Source organism: Hydra vulgaris, chromosome 10, assembly GCF_038396675.1.
Source record: "Hydra vulgaris chromosome 10, alternate assembly HydraT2T_AEP".
Lineage (NCBI taxonomy): Eukaryota > Metazoa > Cnidaria > Hydrozoa > Anthoathecata > Hydridae > Hydra > Hydra vulgaris.
The window spans coordinates 1,425,001-1,452,076 of record NC_088929.1 but is presented as its reverse complement, the minus strand read 5'-3'; the positions used below and the strand labels follow the sequence as shown (position 1 = coordinate 1,452,076).

The 27,076-nt window shown below is 27.5% G+C and overlaps 1 protein-coding gene across 6 annotated transcripts in view; it reads left to right on the top strand.

The window, feature by feature from the left end:
• The window catches only part of LOC136085714 (uncharacterized), a 166,236-nt gene that overhangs the window by 91,775 nt on the left and 47,385 nt on the right, over window positions 1-27,076 (top strand). For all 6 annotated transcript variants that reach the window (XM_065807038.1, XM_065807040.1, XM_065807039.1 and 3 more), the window contains 3 exons: window positions 2,825-3,307; window positions 12,789-12,824; window positions 21,688-22,176. In XM_065807038.1, the coding sequence (XP_065663110.1) occupies window positions 2,825-3,307; window positions 12,789-12,824; window positions 21,688-22,176 (1,008 nt within the window). The remainder of the gene's footprint in view (window positions 1-2,824; window positions 3,308-12,788; window positions 12,825-21,687; window positions 22,177-27,076) is intronic.

Below are 27,076 nucleotides of genomic sequence, written 5' to 3'. Positions count from 1 at the left end.
ATGGTCAACAAAATGAAAAAGATCAAAATAGACTTCATTCAAGTAATGAACCATACAGTTGTATTTTTAAAAATATGATTTTTCAAGCATTGCAACGGCTGTTCAAACTAGTGCAGAAATATTGCATAGAAAAGAAATATAAAATTAAAATAATATTCTTTGGAAGCAAACGAGTTTAAACAAAAACAAGATAAACTAATGTTGGAAAAGAAAGCAATCGAAAAAAAGTTTAAAAAAGAATTAGAATCAGTCAATAAAGAATAATAAGATAAAAGTTTTAGCTTTATAGAAACTATGGATGGTGATTTAAAGCAAGAAGAAACTGAAACCAAAAGTTTTGGACATATGATTAAACGCAAACACTGGTTTCACTAAATTATCAAAATTGACATACATAGAAGAACGAATCTAGAATCTAGAGAATTTGGCTGACTTATTGGACATAACAGTAACCAATCTAAAAGAAGCTAAACAAAAAGAAAAGGTTGTTAATGGAACATTTAACAAAAAACTTCTAAAAAAGTTAATTTTCTCTTACCATAGAAAATGCTTGCTCTATATCAGCGTTGGTTTTTCGAAAACACAAATGAAGAAAATAAAGGTTGAAATGAAGAAAATAAAGAAAATGTAAGGTTTGTAAATTGAACCATGAATTATGGGTTTGTGATCAATTTAAACAACTTGTAGTTAGAAATAGATGGAAAGTCACAAAAGCTAATCAACTGTGTTCTCAATGCCTGGGAGTAAACTATACTGGAAGTCTGTGTACCAGAACAAGAATATCGATGTCTGGAAATAAACCATACTAGAAATTTGTAATATGGTTCACATATGTGGCATTAATGAATGCAAAGAAGCACATAAAAAATTGCTACTCAGATCAAATCCAGTCAAAAAAGATAACTCAGTCAAAAAGAACAAAAGTACTATTGGATAAAGACTAGCGCAGAGGATGAGGGAGTTAAAGAGACACCTAACATAACAATGTCCACTGAATCTAAGCCAAAGAATGATTATTGTCATCCTAAAGTATGCTGAAAAGAGGATTATGCTTTATGCTTTGTTGGATGACGCAAGTACAAAGACCTATCTAATTATTGACGTTGCCAGCAAGCTAGGACTTAATGGTAAACCACCAAAAGTGACCGCTAGCATTTTGAATAACCAAACTGACACCTTTCAAACAGTGCCAGTTGAATTTGGCCTTGAAAGTTTAGACGGCGAAGTAGACATAAAGATTTCAGGAGCAAAAACAGTTACTGGAAATTTATACCTGATAATTGGAACAAACAAGCAAAAAAAGAGGAATATTTAAGAAAAGTTGCCTTTCCGAAAGTTGGTGCACAACCATTTTTCTCCATCTTGATTGGAAAAGATTATGCTGATCTTCATTACTCAATAAAAAAGTATGTGGAAAACCAGGAAAACAGATACTGAATGCTGGATCTTCTTGACTCATTGCATGAGTATTGCTTGTGTACTTTTATTAATAGGCAACTCATTCTATTATCTCCTGATTAGGGTACAGTTCTAAAACTCAGTTTTATGGTTCTGAGGCCGGCTGGTTGTCAGGTTTTTTGAACTCTGTGGTATCTCTTAGAGAGGCCAATTCCTTCAACAGCTGTAAAGTATCAGAGTACTAACAGCATCATGTTGCGTATGGATAGTGTCCTTGTTGGTACTTTTTGTGTGCATTGTTGAGACCAATTTGGAGCCCTTTGTTCTGGCTAAGGGCTTATTAATAGTAATGAGTCAGTTGCTTGAACGTTAGATAGTGTACTGAGTACTATTTCTTTAAAAAACTTTCAAGAGTCAAGTCCTTTAACAAATTTAAAAAGTAACTAATGTATCAATAACTATAAAACACAAAAAAACATTGTCATCACCAAGTTCTTTATTCATTCACTGATATTTGTGGTCTTTTAAGTAACTTTTCTTCTGTTGAGTCTTATCTCTTGCAAAGTTCACCAGACCTACTTGCTTTTTGTGATAGTAATTTAAGTTTGGCTGTCTCATTTTGTGATCTTAGTGTTGATAGTTATCTTCTTTTAATTTGTAAAGACTCCATTAGTCACATGTTTGGCCTGGGCATTTACATTTGTAAGAATTCACCCATTTTTTGGGAAACTAGGTTTGAATCCACAGATTATTCTTTTATGCGCTTTCATTTAGCACCACTTCACTCTATCGCCTTTCTCTTTGTTCTATATCGCTCTCCTTCATCTCAAGACTGCGCTCTATTTGATTGATATGATCAAATTGATAATGCTCGTTCTCTTTATCCATCAACCAATATCTTGGTTGATGGATAACCAATTTGATTGGTTATTGGTAACCAATGGTAAAATTTATATGTATATATATATATATTTATATATATATATATATATTTATATATATATATATATAGAATTAACTGTAATTCAATTTATATAGCTTTAGACTGTACACTGTATACCAGAATACTTTTTCCTTTTTATGAAATTCATAAAAATTAAAATTATTTTATTGACTGCATTAAACTCCACACAAATATACATTTATAAATATTAACTTTAATTTTTTAATCAATGTTTTTTATTGTTTTGTAAGGATTCTTACTATATAAATAAGCAGAATTTTAAACCTATTTACTCATTTGATGTTTTAAGTTATGTTAATTTTATTGTTGTTGCATTTGTTGTTGTTGTTGTCGTTATTGTTGTTGCTGTTGTTTTACAAATTGAAATTTTATATATATGATTTATTATATAGTTTTGGTAATTAATAGCTTTGCTTTTTTATATTTATAATGTATACCTTTTTATTTTTTACCATTTTTTAGAGTATCTTATTGAAAGTTTAAATACTCCTTTAGTAAAAGGAAAGATCATTGCTCAAATACCTAAGCTAAATAAGGAGTATCTTGTGTCTTTTGATTTTTATCCAATGGCATTTGAAGTTGGACTGCATAACATTATTCATTTTGTTATCACAGCTAATATGGCTAACAACAGAAATAAAACTCTAGGCGTATGGTTAGATGAAAATGGTAAAGGAAAAATTAAAGTTGTGGCATTAATTAATGAAAAACCCTGTTTGTATTATTATCCCATTGAATTAAATATGTGGTCAAATATTGAGGTTTCACAAAGTTTCAAAAGACTATTTTATTTATACACAATTAGAATAAATGGAGATGTTGTATTTTCTATGATTAACAATCATGCTCAGGATTTGATTGATGTCAAAGTTTATGTTTCAAATCCATGGGACAAAGTTCAAAATGGCTCACTAAAAAATTTCCTAATCATCAATGGTGATTCAAGTAAATTATTTTTGTTAACTTTATTTTTTTGAATTAACTTAACATAAAATTTATATTTTGTAGTGTAAATATCCCGGTTTGTAATAATAAGAAAAATTAAATCTTAATAGAAAATTTTAAAGTGTACCAAAATTATTTACATTAATAATTTGAACATTTGCCATAGAATCGGCCTTGGTCTCAGGGGTTTAATGCTATTGCAAATAAACAGCTATTCTTCTTTACTATTTTATACATAATAATAAAACATAAACTTTTAAGTTTTAGTATCCAACTTAAAAGTTTATGTCTTTGTTGATACATAAATATATATATAAATATATAAATATATATATATATATATATATATATATATATATATATATATATATATATATATATATATGTACATAAATATGTATACATATATATAAATATATATACATATATATAAATATATATACATATATATAAGTGTATATACATATATATAAATATATATACATATATATATATATATACATATATATACATATATATATATATATATATATATATATATATATATATATATATATATATATATATATATATATATATATATATATGTATGGACCATACATATATATATATATATATATATGTATGGACCGCAACTCTGTTTGTAAAAAAGTTTGATTTCTCCTCACATCCTCTTACGAATTGATGGTTTGAGTTGCTTGTCATGGCAGCGCAGGTTGTACACCTCACACCCAATTAGTTGGCGCTGTGGGACCAAAAATGAACTTCGTCAATTTAGTTGAAAATTTTGAATTGTTGGATTATATCTCCACGTAAACGATGTTCTTTGAGGGTGGTAAGTTTAAGTATCTGCAGACGCTTTATTTTATGAAAAGGGTTGATAGATTTTGTCTTAGTGACATGTTCTTGAACATCTAAGTAACTTAATGTCTGTTTCTAGATACAAGGGCTTGAATGGCGAATTCTAGATGTTGCTGGATATATGTTATATAGAGTGTGCGCCATAAAGTTAAGTTTTTACTGCAGAAAGCATTTTTGAGCCTTCCTAACATGCGATTGGCTGTGGATATTGCTTTTTCAACTTGTGCTCTGACTTTCAGGTTATTCAAGATGAGATTTCCAAGGTCACTTTCAATAGTTGTAGTTGCAATTGTGTGGCGCATGTCATCTGCGGTTTTCATGGAGTACTTATATAATAAACGCTTCTTAGGACAACCTGCATTCATCACCTTATATTTATGTTAAAGTGCATGAGCCAAATATTTGACATGTAACCGTGTTGTCAATGTAGTTTTGCTGTCATTAGCGTATAGTAATATCTTGCAAATAATACTATCAGGAAGATCATTTATAAACAAAATGAAAAGTAGTGGCCCTAAGACACAACCTTGAGGAACTCCACTTGTGATGTTCTTGCACTCAGATAATTCTTTCCATTACTTTGCATGGTATTGAGATGAGGAAGACTGGTTGATAATTGTGAGCCTTAAGCTTGCTTTCTTTCTGATAGATGGGAGTATTGTTAGATTTTTTCTTTTTTTCGGATAGTTTCAAGTACTTCAGACATAATCCACAACAGTTGATTTTTATAGAACAGTGAAGTTTTAATAAAATAAAAACTTCGCACAAAATATGTCTTCATACACTTTACAACAACATGAATTGGATTTATTGAATAATGGTCTTAACTTTGCTTTACCACCAGCGTTTATAAAAAAGACGGACGTTTTTTCTCAGTTTGATAGCGTTGCACAATTTCTCAACACCCAACTTAGAAACAAGGATTCGGAACCTCAAGTTAAAAGTGAAGTTTCACATTTAGCAAATAATTATGTTTACAAATATACGCCGTCTGAAGGTTGTCTGAGAAAACACAAAATAATAAAAAGACTCAGGAAGAATGAAAACAACGTAATAACAAGACCAGACAAAGGGAATGGTATAATTGTTCTAAATAAAGTTGACTATTTAAATTCTCTTAATAATTTTATAAGTGATAAAACTAAATTTAAAAAATTAAAAGATGATCCAACCATAAAAAGAGAAGTATCTTTACAAGGGTATCTTAGAAAACTTAAAAAACTTAAATGTTTTGAAAAAGACATTTGCAATGAAATTTATTGTTGGTTCACAAACAGTAAGAATTTATGCTCTACCTAAGATGCACAAACTTAGTAAAGATTCTTCTCTACTATCTTTTCGATTATTTCAACAATTGGCTCATATAATTATAAACTTGCTAAACATCTTTCAGATTTATTATCTCCATATTTACCAAAACATGATACCACTTTTGACTCATTTTCATTTGTTGAAGATTTAAAACAAGTTGACATAACTAACGAATTTATAGTTTCTTATGATGTTGAAAACTTATTTACTAACATTCCACTTAATGAAACTATAAATATAGCAACAGAATTGTTTTTTAAAGATGAAACTCGCTCAAAATATTTTTCTAAAACTCATTTCAAAAAATTACTTCAAATTTCAACGTCAGGTTCTCATTTCTCATTTAACGGAAAATTTTATGATCAATTAGATGGCGTTGCAATGGGTTCTCCTTTAGCACCAATTTTAGTTAATATGTTTATCGGCTTTCATGAACAAACGTGGGTTAATAATTGCTCATCCTCCATACCGATTTTTTATAAACGTTATGTGGATGACATAATAGCAATTTTTAATTCAGAGTTTGAAGCGCAAGAATTCTTTAAACATCTCAATAGACAATGCAAAAACTTAAGATTTACTATGGAAAAAGAAAAAGACAACCAAATTCCATTTTTGGATGTTCTTATTAATAAGTCTAATTCACTCTCTACATCAGTTTATCACAAAAAAACATACACAGGTCTTTTACAAAATTTCTTTAGTTTTGTCCCTTCATGCTACAAAACTGGTCTTATACGTTGCTTGATTGATCAAACATATAAAATTAACAACACATGGTTTGGATTTGATAAGGATAAAAAATCTTTCTTTAGTTTTAAAAAATAATCAATTTCCGCAAAAAGTTTTTGACACTGAAATTAAATTATATGTTGAAAAGAAAATTAACCCACCTGTTATAAATACTGTTGATAATACTAATATATTAGTATTATCAACAGTATTTATAACAGTTAAATATTTTAAGCTTCCATTTATTGGATTTTACTCAAATTTCACTAAAACTAAAATTGATAAAATTATTAAAAAGTATTGTAAAAATGTAATAATCAAATTTATATTCACAACCGATAAATTAAAAAACAATTTTTGCATGAAAGATCCACTTCCTATTGGAGAAACCTCCAGACATTTGACAACACGGATAAATGAGCACCTTACGAATGACAAGCAATTGCATATTTTTAAACATTTAAATTCATCCATTAATTGTAAAAAACTAACTAATTATGATTGCTTTCAGATTTTAGATAGTGCCTCTACCATTAACAAATTAAAAATAAAAGAAGCACTTCATATTAAATGGGAAAATCCTTCTTTAAATAAACAAACATCTCATTATATTATAAATTTATCTATCTAATTTACTATATTATTAATATTATTAATATTTTAATATTAGGAAGTTTATTTTGTCATAATTTGTAATATAATTTTTTATTGGTTTGTAACAAGTTTATTTGTCTGTTGTTTTTTCTCTGTATTGTCTTCAATTTTTAAATTTATTTACCAAAGTTTTAATTGTAAATTAAATCTTTTGAAAATGTAGTAAGACTACGAAACATGTCAAGAATAAAAAATATTGTGATTTTTAATAAAATATATTTATATATATATATATATATATATATATATATATATATATATATACATATATATATATATATATATATATATATATATATATATATATATATATATATATATATATATATATATATATAAATTATGTTAGTGTATTCTACAAACAGGGTGCTCAATGTTCTAAAAGAACAGAGCAATAATAAATTAGTAAAAACACTTATCTAATTTTTGATTACTTCAATACTGTGTTTCACCATCAGTAGGTTCATCAGGAAGAATGTCTAAACATAAAAAAGTTTTCAAATTATAGAAAAATTATTTCACAGGAAGTTGGGAATTGTTATAATTAATTATGTTATTATATAACTAATTTATATATATATATATATATATATATATATATATATATATATATATATATATATATATATATATATATATATATATATATATATATATATATAAAAGTTTTCAAATTATAGAAAAATTATTTCACAGGAAGTTGGGAATTGTTATAAATAATTATGTTATTATATAACTAATTTATATATTTATATATATATATATATATATATATATATATATATATATATATATATATATATATATATATATATATATATATATTTTAGGGTGATCCAAAATGGACCAAAAAAATTTTTTTTTTAATTTTTGTTATTCTTAAGATCTAAATGTGTTCATTTATGAAAGAAAACATTGTACCAAAAAAATCAGCCAAATCGGTTAATATTTAGAGGTCGGGCTGGGGCGATCTTTATATCCCTCTAAAATTGGAATTTTCAAAAGTTCAGTAAAATATTGACCTTCGTTTTCTGTGCACATTTCGGTTATTTACCGTTCGATTTTAATAAAATAAAAACGAAAATAAAGCTCTTGTTACGCATAATAATTTTTGTTAAACAACATTTCCTTTTTAAATGCATATTAAAGCGGCAAAATAAATTGCAAACTAAGCCAAATTTTATTATATTTTATTATATTGGTTTATTATATGGTTTAGTTCAGTTCGAGACTTTATCGAGAGTGTTGTGATTCCTGAAATAAAATTACAATAGTTTATCTATTTTGCTTGACTAATAATATTAATTACAGTATTTTAAGAAAGTGATATAATTGCGAGTTTCAACGAAACTAATTTTGTTTGGAAATATAGGTGACAACAAAATATATTTTCATTCATACACTGTATTAAAGAAAATTTAAAATGGCTGCAGTCGCAAAGTCAACACGCAGTTCTACAGCAAAATGGTTAATTGGTCAACCAATATCAATGCTTTCCCATCTTAAGCTTCCAACAATTTTGGAAGTATTAAAATGTTTTTTCTTCCACCATGAGGTGAAAGGATTGAGTATACATGAAAGTTCGGTAACAGTTATCAAATCAACTTGTGAAATTTGGGAAAAAGCTAAAATTCCTACAATTCGAAAGGATAATGCAGTTACAAGGCTTGAAAAATTTCATAAAGAATATACGGATCTATTAAAAGACAGAAATAAGAAATCAGCTGTTGCTAGAAGCAAAGTAACAGACTTTGAAAAGAGAGTTATGAAACTTTTTGATATTGCGCCAACTAATGTTTTTGATTTAATAAAAATTGCTGAAGATCGCGATTGCCTTATAGATCAACGAGATGATAGAAACATGGTCTTGGGTTCCATTGATAAAGATGAGCAGCTACAATGCAAAGTTTAGGAGCTCCCATTGAAGAGTTCTCTATATCTGTTACTACTTTTAATGGGGCAAGAACTGATTATCGTGAAACTCATTACAATGAAACGAAAGAAAATTTCAAACCGGATGTACCTCTCGTAGTTCATTGGGATGGAAAAATGATGGCAGACATCGATGGAAGTCGAAATGTTGAGCGTTTTTCAGTTTTAGTAACAGGGCGTGGTGTTGAAAAACTTCTAGGAGTGCCAAAACTTCCTGATTCAAAAGGAGAAGCCATTGCTACTGCAGTTGTAGCCTCCCTCCATGAATGGGACGCTTTGAATCTTATTAATAATCTCTGTGGCATGTCGTTTGATACCACAGCTAGCAATACAGGATCTGAGAAAGGTGCTTGTAATTTACTTGAAGAAAAATTAGGAAAAGAATTATTGAATTTAGCTTGTCGTCATCACATTACTGAAATTGTTGCAGGATATGTGTTTAAAAATTATTTTCCTACAACGTCCGGACCAGATGTTGCTATTTTCAAACGATTTAAACAAACCTGGAAGAATATCAAGAAAGATGAATTTAGCCCAACAGTGCAAGATGAAGAAGCTGAAAGATATCTTTCAAACGTCTCAATTGAAAAAAAATCGTCTATAATTAATTTCTTAAAAAAACGCAGTAAGAGATATTAGCATGTTTGCTGCGTTAATATATGTTCGACAGTGGTTTACTGCACCACTCAGTGCCTCGGCCCCATTTAATGATTTAGATTTTTTTTAAAATATTGAGGAATATCGTGAAATGAATGAAAATATAGCGACCGCTGCAACCAAGGCAATGAAGCGAAATCTATGGTATTTAAGTGAAGAACTTATATCTTTGGCCTTTTTTAGTGATGATGTGGAGATTGAAGTTAAAAGAAAAATGATAACTGCCCTTCAGCGTCAATGTGTAGACAATAATAAGCCATCAAAGAAATTAGCAGATATTACAAATGTAATGAGTAAATCCCTTGAGGACTTTGTAACTTTCATTTTATAATTTCTTAAATATTGACATTTCCTTTCTTGAAGAAAATCCTTCAAACTGGAAAAACAATGAGTCGTATGCCGACTCTAAAAAAGTAGTGAGGTCTCTTAAAGTTGTTAATGATTGCGCCGAAAGAGGGGTGAAGTTAGTACAAGACTTAAATGCTGTCTTAACAAAAGATGAAGAGCAGCAAAAGTATGTGCTAAATTTAGTTGCAGAAAACAGGGCTGTCTTACCAGATGCAAAAAAATCAACATTGGGTGCTAAACAAACCAGGCGACAATGAGCAGCTGTTGTTGTTTAATGTTGTTTAATGTTGTTTAATAAAAATTATTATGTGTAATAAGAGTTTTATTTTCGTTTTTATTTTATTAAAATCGAACGGTAAATAACCGAAATGTGTACAGAAAACAAAAGTCAATATTTTACTGAACTCTTGAAAATTCCAATTTTAGAGGGGTATAAAGATCGCCCCAGCTCCACCTCTAAATATTAACCGATTTGGCTGATTTTTTTGGTACAATGTTTTCTTTCATAAATGAACACATTTAGACCTTAGGAATAACAAAAAGTAAAAAAAAAGTTTTTTTGGATCATCCTTATATATATATATATATATATATATATATATATATATATATATATATATATATATATATATATATATATATATATATATACATATATATATATATATATATATATATATATATATATATATATATATATATATATATATATGTATATATATATACAGTATCGGACAAAACGAGTGCAACCAGAAATGCTAATTTAGTTTCTTTATATAAAAGTGCTGTATTTTTTCAATTTAGAGAAATAACTATGTAACTGTTTAGAGACAAAGTTCTTCAAGTTTTATTCGTCACAAAGTTCCATATTTGTACACGAAAACTAATAAATTAATCGAAAGTATTAAAAAAAGTTGATTTCCTTCTGGACAAAAAAAGTGCAACTCGACAAAATGTTGACCAAGCTGTATTTCGCTATCAATATTTTGTGGCGAATCCTTTTTTGTCGATCACAGCCTTGTATCTTCGAGGCATAGATTCGATCAGGTGATCAATGAAACTTTGTGGAATCGCTGCCCAGGCCTTTTGGATTTGTTCAAACAGTTGATCCTTATTACGAACACCTTCACGATTAATTCTGCGGTTGACGATATCCCACAGGTTCTCGATAGGGTTGAGATCCGGAGATTGAGGCGGTCTATCCATCACTGATAGGTGGTTGTCTTGAAACCACTGCTTGAATACTTTTGCAGTGTGTTTTGGATCGTTGTCTTGCTGAAAAACCCATTTTATTGGCATATTCCATTCAGCATGAGGTAACATAACATCTTTCAGGATATTTTTATACTTGAAACGGTCCATTATTCCATCGTTTCGATGTATTGGACCTAGACCGTTAGCAGAAAAACACCCCCAGACCATTATATTGCCTCCACCATGCTTCACGGTCTTATGGCAGTAACGTAAATTGAGGCGTTTTCCGGCCGGTCGACGTACACGGCAAATGCCATCGCTCCCAATGATGTTGAACTTCGATTCATCATTGAACAGGACAGTTTGCCATTTCTGCACATTTCAGTCAATATGAGATGTAGCAAACAGGAGTCTTTTCTTCTGGTTTTTTAGTGAAATCAGCGGTTTCTTTGCAGGGCGTCGAGAAAACAATCCGGCTTCAACAGCACGTTGTCTGATTGTTCGGTCCGATACAGGCAGCTCTAATTGCTTTTGTATCTCGACTGATAATAACCAGGGATCCTTCTTGACGGATCTGACGATCATAGAATCCTCTCTAGAAATGGTGGAACGCGGTCTTCCACCTTTGTTATCTGCTGCGAACTACCCCGTAGAACGATATTTGGAACATAGTCTTGATACGGTCCATTTTTTCATGCGACTTTTATCACAAATACTTTTTTGTGACATTCCACTTACGTAATTGCCAATAATTTTCTTTTTTAGTTTCAATCCAAGACTGTTGGGAGCCATTATTGCACTTGAAGTCATCAAAAAAATAAAAATGAATAATCACGCTTCTCAAGGCTTACCGTGTTACATTTACCTCGTGGTGATACAATAATGCTCTGTGGAACACAACGTCTTGGTTGGATGTGGACTGTATTGATGTAATGAAACACTTGTTGTATTTCACTTCTTGTATTGATGTTCTTTGATAAAACACTTTGATAATACTCACTTCAATAAACTCTTTTGATAATACTGACTGATTGACTTCCATATATTGACTGAATTACATGTCTATTTATATTCCATATATTGATAATACTGACTTATTGACTTCCTTATATTAACTGAATTACATGTCTCTTATATAGTAAAATGAACCTGTGTGAACCTGTTCTGGAAGATTCTAGATGCTTCTTTTTGATGCTTCTGGAAGCTTCTGGATGTGTCTGGATGCTTCTTAATGTTTCTGGATATTTCTGGATGCTGCTGGATGCTTCCAGATGCTTTTTCTGGAAACATCTGGAAACTTCTGGATACTTCCTTTAATTACTAAAAAACTTCTGTGACGTTGACACGGACCAGACTTAAGAAAATGAAACAAACCAAAAAAGTTGCACTTGTTTTGTCCGCTGCAAAATGGCACTTGTCAACGAAATTCTGCCTGTGTGCTGTCACCTGTCAGCTGATTGCTCATGTCATGGCATGCTATGACTCCAGACTCCTGAACTGTTTGCTGTGGTAGTATAGTTCGTTTCGTTTTTAAGACATGTAAAATTTGGAACACTTTTTGGCATTGTTCGATATTGGTTGCAAATGTTTTGTCCAATACTATATATATATATATATATATATATATATATATATATATATATATATATATATATATATATATATATATATATATATATATATATATATATATATATATGAATATTTCTATTTATATTAATAAATTAAAATAAGTTATCATTAATTTACTTATTTATTATTGGTAATAACTTTTTTGTTTCAACTTTTTTAGATTGCAAAGTTGAATCGATTGTTTATTTCTCTAAAGGTAATTTTGTTTTTAAAAGGTATTTTTTTTGGGGAGGGGATTTGTTTAATGGTAACAAAATCAAACTCTTATATATTTTTTAGCAGTTTATTAATTTTTTTTTAAAATTTGTTTTTGATGTAATTTTAGTTACAATACTTTCCCAACACTATTACTAAAATTTTTGTGATTAAATTAAAGTTTTTGAGAGATCTTCAGGTCATTGCTCTTCAGGTTACTACATTCAGAAACTTGTTGAGACTGATAGAAGAACAAGCAAAAGAGAATATTGTGTTTTCTGTCTCAAGTTGAATTGCAAATCTATTAAGAATAACTGCAGTCTATTCAATCAGATTCTTTTCTATTAAGCAGCATTTACAAAAATTTTTCATTGTTTGCAATTTATTTTGGTGTTTAAAGACTGGTCAATTTCAGCCATGTTAGTATTTGACAGATTTATTTGCATTTGGATGAACTTTTCATTCTCTTTTTGATTATGATTTTCATGGCAATTTTCACATAAATATTAAAAACTTGATATTTATATGAATTTGTGATTTAATCTGCTATTATCTGATATGGCATTAAACATATTTTTAACCTTTATTATATTATACATTTTTTACTTTTAAAATATTCCATTACAGAATTTGCAATAAGAAAAAATTTAAAACTTGAGTTTTAAGTTTTTTCTTTTTGAACTGGCAACTGTTTTTATGTGTTAAATAGAATATTTATCACGCTAATTTTTTTAATGCATTAAATACATTATTCTTCATGCTAAATTGTGTGCTAAATTTGTAAAAACTTTCAGTCACAGTCTGCCATTTTTTATCAAACTTTCTATAAAAGGTAGCTTCACAAAGATTTAAAAGTTTTGAATTACTGTAATGGAATATTTAAAAAGTAAAAATTGTATAATATAATTAAGGTTAAAAATATGAATAATATCATTTCAGATAATATCAGATCAACTTACAAAAAACAACTATTTTACAAATTTAATATAAACTAGCAAACAATTTTAACAATAAAAAGTAACCATTAATAGTTGACTGATATTTTTCAAGTTATTATCATTACCATTGATATCATTAGGTACTTGAGTAAAAATTAAGGAATGATCACAAGTTTGTCATAATTTAGCTATTGACTTGTTCAAGCTCTTGACTTGTTCAAGGTAAATTATTTAGATTGATAAAAAAAGCAACTGGAATGGCATTAGGAACCATGATTTATCTGATTAAAAAGTACAAAACATTTAAATGTGTGAAAATTTAGATCCAGATCCAAAGCTAAGCATAAAATGACATCCAGAATTGACTGACAAAATATCCAGATGGTGCAATAAATAACTAATTTTTATCAGCACCAAAAGCATCAAGCCTTCTTAAAAAAGAGTTTGCAATAAAAGTTAGTGCATTTAGTATTTGATATTGATAGGAAGAAAGTATATTTAAAGCAAGAGTTCCATGCAAGAAAACATTCCTTTCAAAAACCCATTGAAACCAAAGACTTCTGGTTGCTAAAAAGTATGTATATATGCCATCAACATAATAGAAAAAAGTTTTGTAGATTGGCGAGTTGAGGTTTAACTTTATGAAGTCAAATAGAGCTCAAAAAGTATGAAAAAAACAAGGTGAAGCATTTACACCCAGTTGCATTTGAGAAACAATAAAATTTAGTGGAGGCAATGTTATGGTCTCTGAATTAATGGCTAGGAACCAAACAGGAAAGCTGGAGTTTATTGATGAAATTATGGACTCTAGGGTTTATGTCAACATTTTCAATTAATCTTGTGAGCTCAACTCAAAAATTATGATTATAGAAACATTTTATCTTCGAAAAAGACAACGACAATAAGCATGCGTCAAAAAAAGTAAAAGATTTTTTATCCAGAAGCAGATTAAGTTAATTGAATGGCTGACTCAAAGTTCATATCTTAATCCAATTAAACACATGTGGGTCATTCTGGATCAAAAAAGTGGCATACTTTTTTAAACCAGGTTTAAAAAGAAAAGAAGAGCTAAAGGTCATGCTCCAAGAAGCTTTGGCTCAAATTATTTCAGATATGACAAAGAAATTAATTGAATCTATGCAAAATCGATTTACAGAAGTCATAACATCTAAAAATGGTCTAACACAATATTAAAAATTTAGTTTCTTGGAGGAATGTTTATTTTTAAAATTTTGTTCAGATACTTATTTACCATTGATAAAATGCATTGTAAATGAATCTTCAAGTTTTTAGCAATTAAAGTTATTGTTTTTAGTTTTTTTTTTTACTACTTGCATTCTTGATTAAATTTGATTTCATAAAACTGATGACACGATGAGCTATTTTCACTATCAATGTAGTTCAATAGCAAAAATAGTGATAATATTGTTATAATTCAAATAAATTAATATTTCTTACATGGTCTTATTATCTCCCTCAAGGATAAGGCGGAGCGTTTCTTCTAATTTGACTCTTGAATCTAATGGCAAAACTCTTCCTGCAATTTCAGTTAAACAGGTTGACCATTTGTTAGATATCCAAATCACTTCAGGTTCTGTTGCTCAGTTTTTTTCAAAGTTAAACTCTTCTAAGGCTTGAAGTCCAGACTACATTCTTGTCATAGTCTTACAAAAGTGTTCTCTAGAAATCTCTTCAATTCTCCCTAAACTAATTAATAAGTTCTTGACTGAATCTTGTTTTCCTGCCTGCTGGAAAATGGTTCTGTGGTTCCAAACTTTTAAAAAACTCCTGAGAACATTCTGACCCCTCAAACTATCACCCGTCTTATATCTATTGTTAGCAAGGTCTTTAAATCTTTAATCAACAAGTTCTAACGTCTTGAGTCTAATAACTTTCTTTCTGGCAATCAACATGGTTTTTGTTCTACAGTTAACTTGCTAACTGCTGTAACTGGAAGATTGTATTGTGCATCAAATGGAGGTGGCAAGGCTATTGGTCTTGACATATCTAAAGCTTTTGATAAAGTTTGTCATGCTGACCTTTTCCATAAGCTTGCTTCATATGTTGCACCTGGGAAAATTTATTTTATTAAATCTTTTTTAACTGCTTTATTAAAGTCATCATTGAAAGCCAACACTCTTTGTTATTTCCTGTAACTTCGAGAGAACCTCAAGGTTCCATCCTTGGTCTTGTATTGTTTTTATTTCGATTAATGATCTTCCTGAGAGTTTTACATTTAAAGTGGCTCTATTTGCTGATGAAACAACTTTATACTCTTGTTTTTAAAAAATCTATTTTTATTGATCATTTAGAACAGGCAGTCAATCTCAAGTATGATATCACTTATATACAACTTTGGGGTTGTAGTGGCTTGTGAATTTTAACTCCAAAAAAATTCATTTATTTACTGCAAACAGCTACCTAACTAACTAAACTAACTAAATACCGTCGACAATATAATTACTTGTATCTCTCTGATTCCTTTTTTTACATCTTCATAGATTATCATTTACTACTGACCTCTCATGGAAACCATATATACAATTGATTGCCAATTTAATATCTGCTGAGGTTGCTTCTCTTTAGCAGGCTCAATATTATCCTGATTCCATTCTCTACCTCTACAACTCACTTTTTTGTTCTTCTATGGAATGCTGTTGTCATATTTGGATTGGTTCTTCCAATGATGCTCTTTTTTTCTAGATAAGATCCAAAAATATATTCTAAAAGTAGTTAGACCTGCTCTATCTGCCAAGTTTGACTCGCTTTCCTATCATTGTAAGGTTACAACTCTTTTTCTTTTCTACAAATATTATCATGGTTGCTTCTCAAACAGCTTTCCTAGCTATTTAACTCTTTTTTCTAGTAACTCCCAACTTAACAGTGGTTGCTTGCAGCCTTGCTTGGAGTGAATTTGATAAAAAAAAAATGAAATTCAAATTATGTATAATATATATAAATATTTGATATATGGTGAAAATCTCATTTCATGTAAGATTAGTAATTTTCATAGTAGTGTTTCATAAAATGATTGTCATTCTTAATATTAAGTACTCAGCTTAAATAGCTTTGCACATGAGTTAATAACATTATCGTTAACTAATTAACCCATTTGGAACTAATTTTTTTTTTGTAAATTTGTTTAATTTTCTATTAGAATCCACAGATGTGAACACCGGAAAAAATATATTTTCACAAAACAAGAGTATTGATAATGTCTTTGGAGTATATTAATAAATGTTCCCATTTGGGAACGCTGGTATTTATAGCAAGTAAATAAAATAACATCAAATTATTATTATTATTATTTTTAATTATTCACCTCCCCAAGGCTGAGAGGGCCACTACAGTTGTAGTGGCCCTCTCACCTCCTACTTTTTGTGGTTACAACCACAAAAAGTAGAAGGCTACTTTTTGTGGTTACAACCCTCTCTTAACTCATTTACTCCAAAATATGAACCTCAACAAACAAGGCAGAGAACTACTACCAGGGACGTGGTGGGGATCAAACTCGGAACTTCTCGCTTATGAGGTCAGTGCTTTACCACTACACCACTACTGCGTTTGCCATTTGCAAAATCATTGCAATTAATAAATTATTTTCAAATAAATTTAAATTTATCAATAGCGCGTTTACACATTTTTTTTTCTTCTATTATTCAAGAAATCAGACAAAAATATATTTGAAAATGTACTTTTTGTAAAAACTTTGTCTTATGCAACATAAGTAATTGTTATAGTTAGGGCTTGTTATAGGGCTGTCCTGAAGAGATCTTGGATTGATGTATCTGTTTTATGCTGAGTAAGGCCTAGAAAACTTTTTTTACCAATTATGATCTTAATAAGAGGTCCTCATTATCACTTTTTCACATTTTCACATTTGCGAACTGCCAACTATAGATCCATTTTTGCCATTTCCAGTGTCCATTTAGCCAACTAATAAAATTAGTAGGGGGCTAGACACCCCTACGCCCCCTCCTCCCTTGGGAAGCCTCTAGTTATAGTAGAATTTCACAAAAAGATTTTTTAGTATTAAGTTTTTAGTCAAAAATTTTTAAATATATTATAAAAATCGTTTTGATATTAAAAAAAATTTTTAAATCAACTTACTTGGATGGTATCAAACTTCATTTTTTAATTGGATAAAAATCTGTGCGCGTGAGTATTATTTTAAACAATTAACATTAGCTGATAATTTGAATGTTAGATGTTTGTGTTTCCATTTAAAAATGATTTCATTTAAAATTATTGTTTTAAAAGGAATAGAAGTTGGTTAACTTTCAAGCATTAGTCGTTATTTTTGTATATATGAAATTCAGTCATGAGGAACTATTACTAATATAAAAATTTAAACAAATAAAAAAATAAAAATTTTGACTGCTAAAAAAAAAAAAAATTAACCGTCAGTTCCATGTGTAACCGTCAATTCTGCTCGCCTTCAATTTCTTATTTTCTATGCTGCTGAGAACTCTTAAATTGTGTTCTATATATTTTAATATTTTTCCAAGGTATTTTAATGTTTTGTGAAGATATGTCAACATTTAGACATGCTGTGAAATTTAATTTTAGGTAATCTGTTTTTGATTTTTTGATTTCGGTTTGGTTTACATAGAACTAAAAAATTCCAAGTAAACCAAACTAAAGTTACTTTAAAATCTAATGTTATTCAATACTCAACCCTTAATTAGGTGTTACTTGTAACATTTTTCGTATTTTTAAAAATGAAAAGTTAATAACTATAAAAAAAAATTAATTTCACATATTTCATCTTGATCAGTATCTTACACACCTACTGTCAAAAATTCATGTACATTCTACTGCAATAATCATAGAACTTTAGTTTGGAAGACCATTGAAATATTATCAAGTAACCCAGTTTTAGGGTTTCTAGTTTAAAAAAATGTTTACATTGCACATACATTTATATAAACTATTGGCTGGAGCAAGAGGAAGGCGTATTCAGCCTTATTGCCGAGCCCCATTAGTTAGTTTTTGAATTTTTCTTATGAGTTTAATTTTAAATTTTTGAGTTACGTTAATCTTAAGTTTTATATTGAAATTTAAATTGTAATAGTCAAATGGAATTATTTAATTGTTAAACAAATGTGAAAATTTTTAATTTTTTATAAATGACATAAACTTTTACTTTTAATTTATAAATGACATTAAAACTATTAACTTGTATATTCAGACAATACAATAATCTGACATAGATTATGAAAGACATTATCTGACAAAGAATAGGTAAATGATATTGTTATCTAGAAATATTGATTTACATTTTAGTTATACAACTTACAGACCAGAAAATTATAAATACAGACTCAGACTGTTGAATATTTTAGTTGAATATTTGAATATGCGACTGAAAGAAAAATGAGTTGAAACAACAAGTAACAGAAATAAAATGACTCTATTGAAAATATAAAGGATAACAACAAAAAAGCATTTGTCAAATATGCTTATCAAAATTTTTAATTTATCATGGTGTTAGAAGCAATATATTACATAATGACATTAAAAGAAATCAAGAATCTATACGAGGCAGCATGTTCCAGTAAGAAAGTAAACAACTTCTTTAAAGTGTTGAAATTATTTAGAGGTGAATAATATATTGCTGCAAAAGACGATTGCATTTCACCATTCAATGCATATTTTTTCCTTTTGTTTAAAGGATTGAATCTCAAATTTGATTTTAACTCTTTTTGAACCAAATTTTAGTTGGCATGGACACAAACAATAGTTATGAATGTAATGACTGCAGCATTAAAAAAAAAAAAAAATTTCTTTTTGTTTTTCAATGCTGCAGTCATTTCAATTTCTTTGTCTATTCTAATGTCTTACTTATTCTCACTAAATCTCACTAATGTAATACTTAATTATAATAATGTAAATAACTTTATATAGTACTTTAATACGTAATACTTGTAATAATAATGTAATAATAAATCATAAAATTATAAAAATTCTGCAGTTTCTTTGTCTATTCTTCAACCCAACAAAAGGAGTCATTAAAAAATTGCAAAATTTATTTAAACACAGAAAATTAAAAGCATAGATGCAGCATTTAAATTTCACATAAAATATATGCAGGTAATGAAATTCTTGAAATTGGCTTTAATGGTAAAATTTTTTAATTCTTTTTGATTTGTGAGAAATAAAAAGGATAATAAGCATTGCTTGGAAACGGATCACATTTTAAAATTGCTTCATTTAGTAATTAGGTTTCTCACTTTATCCAGCAACAAATGGAGTTATAAAAGTGTATGATCCTTTGAAGAAATATTTAAAAAATCTTGATTGATGTTCTGCTATCATTGCAAATTCTTTCAAAATAAAGCTGGAAAATTTTGTGTTTAGTTCATTGTGAATCAAATCAAGAATAGTAAATAAAAATTTAAGTAATGAAAAGATCTTCTACTAATGCATTTGAAGCATCTATTGGATCAAAAGTTCTTAAACATAAGTTAAAGAACAAAAAAAAATGGAGAAAACCTTTTTTTTTCACATATTTCTAAATATGAGTTAAACATTTTACCTCAGAACAACAGAAAAAGATAAGAGAGAAAATTAAAGAGTTTTATAATGAATTGATTGAGTACATTGACTTCTTGCAAAAATTATTTGATGAATCAGAAATATTTTGCTGGATGACAATGAATTTCTATCCTACTTATTATGAAGTCAAGATGTCAATTAAATTTTTTGGAAGCAGATATACAAACTGCTTTGGATCAATTGTTAAGCATGATTTAACATTTGACAAGTATGGAATTATCAAATCATTTGTAAAAGAAATTGCATAATTTTGGAATAATCAATAAATACTGCATGAGAAAATTTAAATTTTAAACTTAACTTATTTTGATGAGCAAGGAAATCATTTAAAGTTCAGTTTACCTTTTTAATCACAGAAACATTGGCTAAAGTTGAACAAATATTTTTAATGATGAAATAATTTAGAACTATCAAAGACCAATTTAAAAATTCATATTTAAGATTTCCTTTTAACTGTGCAAAATAGTTTATTTGTGAATTGCAAGTTGCTTATTGAAAGTATTACAATATATTAATTTTTTTTGAGAGATTGAATTCAACTGTAAAATATCATTTAAATGAAAATGAAAAAATTTAAATAAAAAAGTTAAACCTTATGAAAAAAAGTTTTTATAAACTTCATAGTTTATGGAACAACTATGTAAATACTTATAATTAATCTGTTAAAAATTAACTACTTTTAAAAATTCAATAATAGTACTGATTGATCATTTTACAGGAAAAAAATTAACAGCATTATCTTTATGCAATAAGTTAATGTCCTAATTTTTTAAAGAATCAATTATCACTTTATCTTAATACGCAAGGATATTTATGTTTAGCGCCTTTTCATGCTGGACAGAAAAGACAAACAAAGATCGCTAATATTATAAAACATTAAAATGTTTGCAATGTTTGAAAAAGCTGCAAAAGCAAATTTTGTAGTTAACAGAATCTTTAACATGTATTATCTTATCCAAGCTGATGCTCAGAAAAACAAGCTGAATGAAATACTACAAAAGATGTTTGTAGATTATATTTATATACTATATATTTATTAGTTACGTTGTAAATTTTATATAGTTACATTATTGTAAATCTCCCAGGGTATCACTTTGTTATTAAGTGTATAATCCAGTTTGAAGTGGTACCCTGACCTTCAAATAAATAAAGATAAAAAGTTTTCTTGAACCATGTAAATATAACTCATATCAATGTTTTATACTTTCCTTTTTTAAGTCTATATTCATGACTTGAACTTGCTTTGAAAATTCTCTGCTTACAAGTATTCTCTGATACAAGTCAAAAAATATATAGCAGCGTAGTTAGTTAAAATAATTCTTATGTTATGTTCAAATTATAAACAGTTTTTATGTTGATATTGTTTAGATTATGTTAATCATAGACGTGAGTTTACTCTGCATCAAGGAACAATGCTTGGAAAACTAAGTGTTTTGAAAAAGGAGTACACGATTTCGTTTAATTTGAAACCTATGAGTTATTCTAAGGGTTTAAAAAATGTCATTCATTTAACCTTGTGTAGCACCAGTAAAATGTATGGTGACAGTAATCTAGGTGTTTGGTTTCATGAAGATGGTTCTGGTAGTCTTGTTATTTATGCTGCAGTTAATGGTAATAGTAACTACTCTGTCAAAACAGATCCAATTACATTAGGTCAATGGCATAATATCAGAATCTATCAGTGGTTGCTAGGAAACAAATATTTCTTTACTGTTGATCTGAATGACGTTAATATTCATAGAGTAGAAAATTCTTTAACTGTAGATTTTAAAAACATTAGAGTTTATGGTTCTAGTATATGGGGAGCTTCACAAAATGGTTCAATATCTGATCTCCTGATAATCAATGGAAAAGTTGGTAAAAGTTTATAAAATTTTCAAATTTAATTTAAAAGTTAACTATTATTTTACTATTAGTTTGATAATTCTGGAAGCAGTTTTACAAAACATGTATATAAAATCATGTTGAAATCAATGAATTTAAATCAATGAATTTAAATCAATGAATTTAAATCAATGAATTTAAATCAATGAATTTAAATAAATGAATTTAAATCAATGAATTTAAATAAATGAATTTAAATAAATGAATTTAAATAAATGAATTTAAATAAATGAATTTAAATCAATGAATTTAAATCAATGAATTTAAATCAATGAATTTAAATAATTGAATTCAAATAAATGAATTTAAACAAATGAATTTTAATAAATGAATTTTAATAAATAAATTTTAATAAATGAATTTAAATAAATGAACCAAGTAAATAAAGTAACTAGAAGTTACAAAAATTTAAGCCAAAAAAAAATGAATTAATTTTAGTTTTTATAATTTTGTTTTGTCAACATTTTTTAAAAAGTTGGACAAGACTATTAAACAAAACACAATGTACGAAGGAATAAAATTAAAAATGGAAACTTTTTTTTAAAGTAGAGATGAACATTACAAAAAGTTTATTTTAAAAATAGAGAAAAACAATCACCATAAAATTGACAAATATAAAAGTGAATTATGTAAATCTATTTAAGTTTATTATCTATTTACATTTGTTATCTAACATATAACATACTAGGTGCACTACATAAATTTAAAAATGATGGCTTAAATCTAAACACTTTTTTAAAATAAATAAAAAGAAAAAGAATGATAACATTAAGAAAATTTTTTTTTAAAATCAATAGACTTGAATCCAATTGTATCTATTTGGGCTTGTATGGACAAAGAATTAATCAAAGATGAATTTATAGTCTTGAAAACTTAAACCAATCATTTTTCTTAAAATGAAAAAACAACTAATTAAATTGTTACTCTTGACAAAAGAATCTTTAGCATATTTATTTTTTAAAAACTACAAAAAAATAAATACTTATAAAAAATGCCGAGAAGAAAGATCAATAAAATAAAAAAATCAAATTTTAATATTAATTTAAACCCATGACAACCGCTTCACCTTCTCAGAAGTCCATTTTCTGTTTTTTCTCAACATCAACTTCCAACAAATGGAAAAGTTCTACGATATTATCAGTATGTTATTACAAAAAAAGTAAAAGGTTCAAGTCTACTCAAGAAAATTTTTCATGCAAAATAAAGAGTGGGAGTAGAGATATGGTTTGCCATGACAAAGATTTCTGTTATGAAAATATGGAGATATGCTGCCTTTGAAAAATTGTTAATTTATGGAAATATGCTTGCTTTGGAAATTATATAATTTCTGGAGTACAAATTGTGCAAAAATTTGGTTAACTAAATCAATTGTATGTTTCAATGCAAAATACAGGTTATTTAAGCTGGAACACAATTACCAAAAAAAAACACGAGAATTAGTTTGAAGAATTCCTTGAAAAATTATTTGATATACCTCAAAACAACATAGAAGCAAAAATAAAATCAAATAAAGATATGTCAAGGATGAATGCTGCAGTGATAGAAGACTTGGCTTTTCTTTAAGATCAAAGAACATTGAGGAGAGGTGTGATGAGTGAAAAGTATGACATTGATGTGAAACAAAGAGTTGAAAGGAAAATTAAAAGGTATGAAGAAATGAGATCTTATGAAAAAAATGCAGAGTTAATGAAAGATTTAAATTGGATTGCAAAATTGATTTAGAAATGGATGAAGTGATTTCTCATGGCTTAGATGAATCCAAGGCATGTGCATTCTAGGCAATCCAGGGTAAGTTATATCTCAATCTTTAATTAAAAAAATTTTAAATAATAGATGCGGAATAAGCATTTGCTCACAAGTAATGTTTCTAGGAGCTGCTATTAAAGCTTTAGGGGAAAATGTTCATGATTTAAATATATCTAAAAGCTAGAAGTAAATTCAAGTATATCAAAAATTTAGGTAAGTTTTTTTTACATTCAAAATATTTATATTAAAACAAAAAATAATGATTATAAAGAGAAAAAAAAAACTTTTTTAACTTAAGAGCCACCATCAGATCAAGCCATTATGAAAAAATGTTAGGGAAGAATTTGATCTTACACTTTGACAGTAAGTTGGTAATAGAAATAGAGGAAAAGCTAAGAACTAAAATTAAAAAAGAAAGGGTTGCTATATCTGTTACCAGTCCTGAATTTAATACAAAAGATGATTGCCTACTCGGAGTTAGAGCTGTGGACAGCACTAAAGAAAATTCTAAGGGTCCAAGCAAATTTGTATACTTAGCTTTCTAAAGACACTGGGAAGCTTCTCATGTGTTTGTAAACTCAAGGTTTACATCTTGGAGCTAGCAGCTAAAGAATATGTGAAGTCTTCATTGGAGAATAAATTATTTCCAAGAAATGACTATAATCACCTTGTAAAATATTTGACATTTTATCTTGGCATCGAGTCTGATAAGCTTAAAATATTTAACATACATCAACCTGGAGCTTGTCACGAAGCAAGATTTGTCTGATGCTTTGAATATTCTTACACTAAAAATGATGTCTACTTTTATAATTTTTTTACCTGTTGAAAATAAAAAAGGAAATAGAAATGTGTGCCTTTATTGTTGCTGTTTGTTATGCTTCATGGTACATTAAGTCTAGAAGCGCTCAACACGCTGTACTTAATGATTTTAATGCATTTAAAGCAGTATTTTTTCTCAATTATGAGTCTAATACTTAATATAATAATGTTGTCATTGATTAAAAGTTTTCATAAAAATTCGTTGTATCTTTCTTCAGTTTTCACTAGCTGACTCTCAATTGGAAATGTTTGTCAAGAATCAGATTTTAAAGTCATTAATTTCGTTTCCAGTTCCAGAGCAAGTAAAAATAAATATGGAAAAGCCTAATCCTGTTTTAATCTTACCAAACAGCAAGTTTTCAGAGGTTGTTACTGCTGATAGCTGGCTTATATTTACATGCCTAGAAATTATAAATCAAATCAAAGATTAGGTTCATTCTAACCCCAACTTTTCAAAAAGTGAATCATATAGTGTTTTTGAAAGTTTTGATAAAGGACGTAGTGTAACTAACACGCCCTGATATATATATATAATATATATATGTATATATATATATATATATATATATATATATATATATATATATATATATGTATAAATATATATATAAATATATATATAAATATATATATGTATATATATATATATATATATGTATATTTTTTAATTAATTTTGTTTGTTTATTTGCTTTTTCACTTTGTTTACTTAACTGATTTATTTAGAGGTTAGCACAGCAGTGAGTACATACATCAATTGACTTGATAAGGTTTAACATGCAGGAAATATACATACATTGACTGACTTAATTAGGTAGAACATGCAGGGAGTGTACATACATAGGCTGAGGGTTTTGGTTTAGGCAGGCAATGTATATATAATATATATATGTATATATTCATATATATATGTATATATTCATATATATATACATTCATATATATATATATATATATATATATATATATATATATATATATATATATATATATATATATATATATATATATATATATAATGTAAGTTAGCAAAGCAAATGTAAGTTAGCAAAGACTGATTTTTTTTTCAAAAATTTTTCATCCTTTGAAGAATTACAGCAACTAAAAGTTTATTAGTTTTTGACTGAAAAATGAGGGTAGGAGGGGGGGGGGGAAGTGCTGGAAATGTCTGTTCGCTATTACCCTTATAAGGTGCTTGCAGTAACTTTGAAAAGCTAAAATTTGGTATCAAAGGAGTTTAAAACCTGTTTAATCTGAAAATTAATGATTTGTATCTCTTAAAACAGCAAAATATTGTTTATTTCAAGATGTACAAAATGCACTAGCTAATGACAATAAAAAAGAGCATTGACAACTTTAGCACTAGAAAAAATCTGACTGATAGAAAAAATATTTGGTTTTAATTTTCTCAAAGATTAGACATATGTCTACTTTATGAACCAATTTTATGTTGGGCTTTTGTTTTGCTGAGGAGTTGTTGATGTTTTAGTTTTTCAATTTTTTGAAGAGGTTTAAAAAAAAATTAGCAAATTCATTTTGATATTGAACTAAATACAATTATATTTGTTTTTAATCTTTTTTGAGCCAGGTAATTTTAAAAAAACAGTATACTTGTCATGTGATTTAAATTTTTTAAAAATTGTCACAAAATATTGTTAAATATTTGTAAACTTATAAACTTGTTATTTTTATTACATAGTAGTTATGTTATTAATATTATGTAGTTTTTTTTCTATTGATTATTTTATTGTAATAAAATATTATTATTGTAATAAAATATTATTATTGTAATAAAATATTATTATTGTAATAAAATATTATTATTGTAATAAAATATTATTATTGTAATAAAATATTATTATTGTAATAAAATATTATTATTGTAATAAAATATTATTATTGTAATAAAATATTATTATTGTAATAAAATATTATTATTGTAATAAAATATTATTATTGTAATAAAATATTATTATTGTAATAAAATATTATTGTGATAAAATATTATGATTATCTCATCATTAAAATAAGTAATAAAATGACAAGTGTATATAGTAATATCCATTAAACATTACCTTGTTATATTATATAACTAAATATAATTATACTTTGTTATAATCTACTTTCACCCTATTTTTTGGTAGATAATTAGTAGAGAATTTACAATAATTAGTAGATAATTAGGCATTTAAAATATGTCTATTAAAACTAATAGCTGTTTGTTTAAGCTATATGTTCTTTATAAATATAACTTTATTTTTATTTTAAACATATTGTTTGTGTTCAAATGTGCTTTGCTTATTAGGA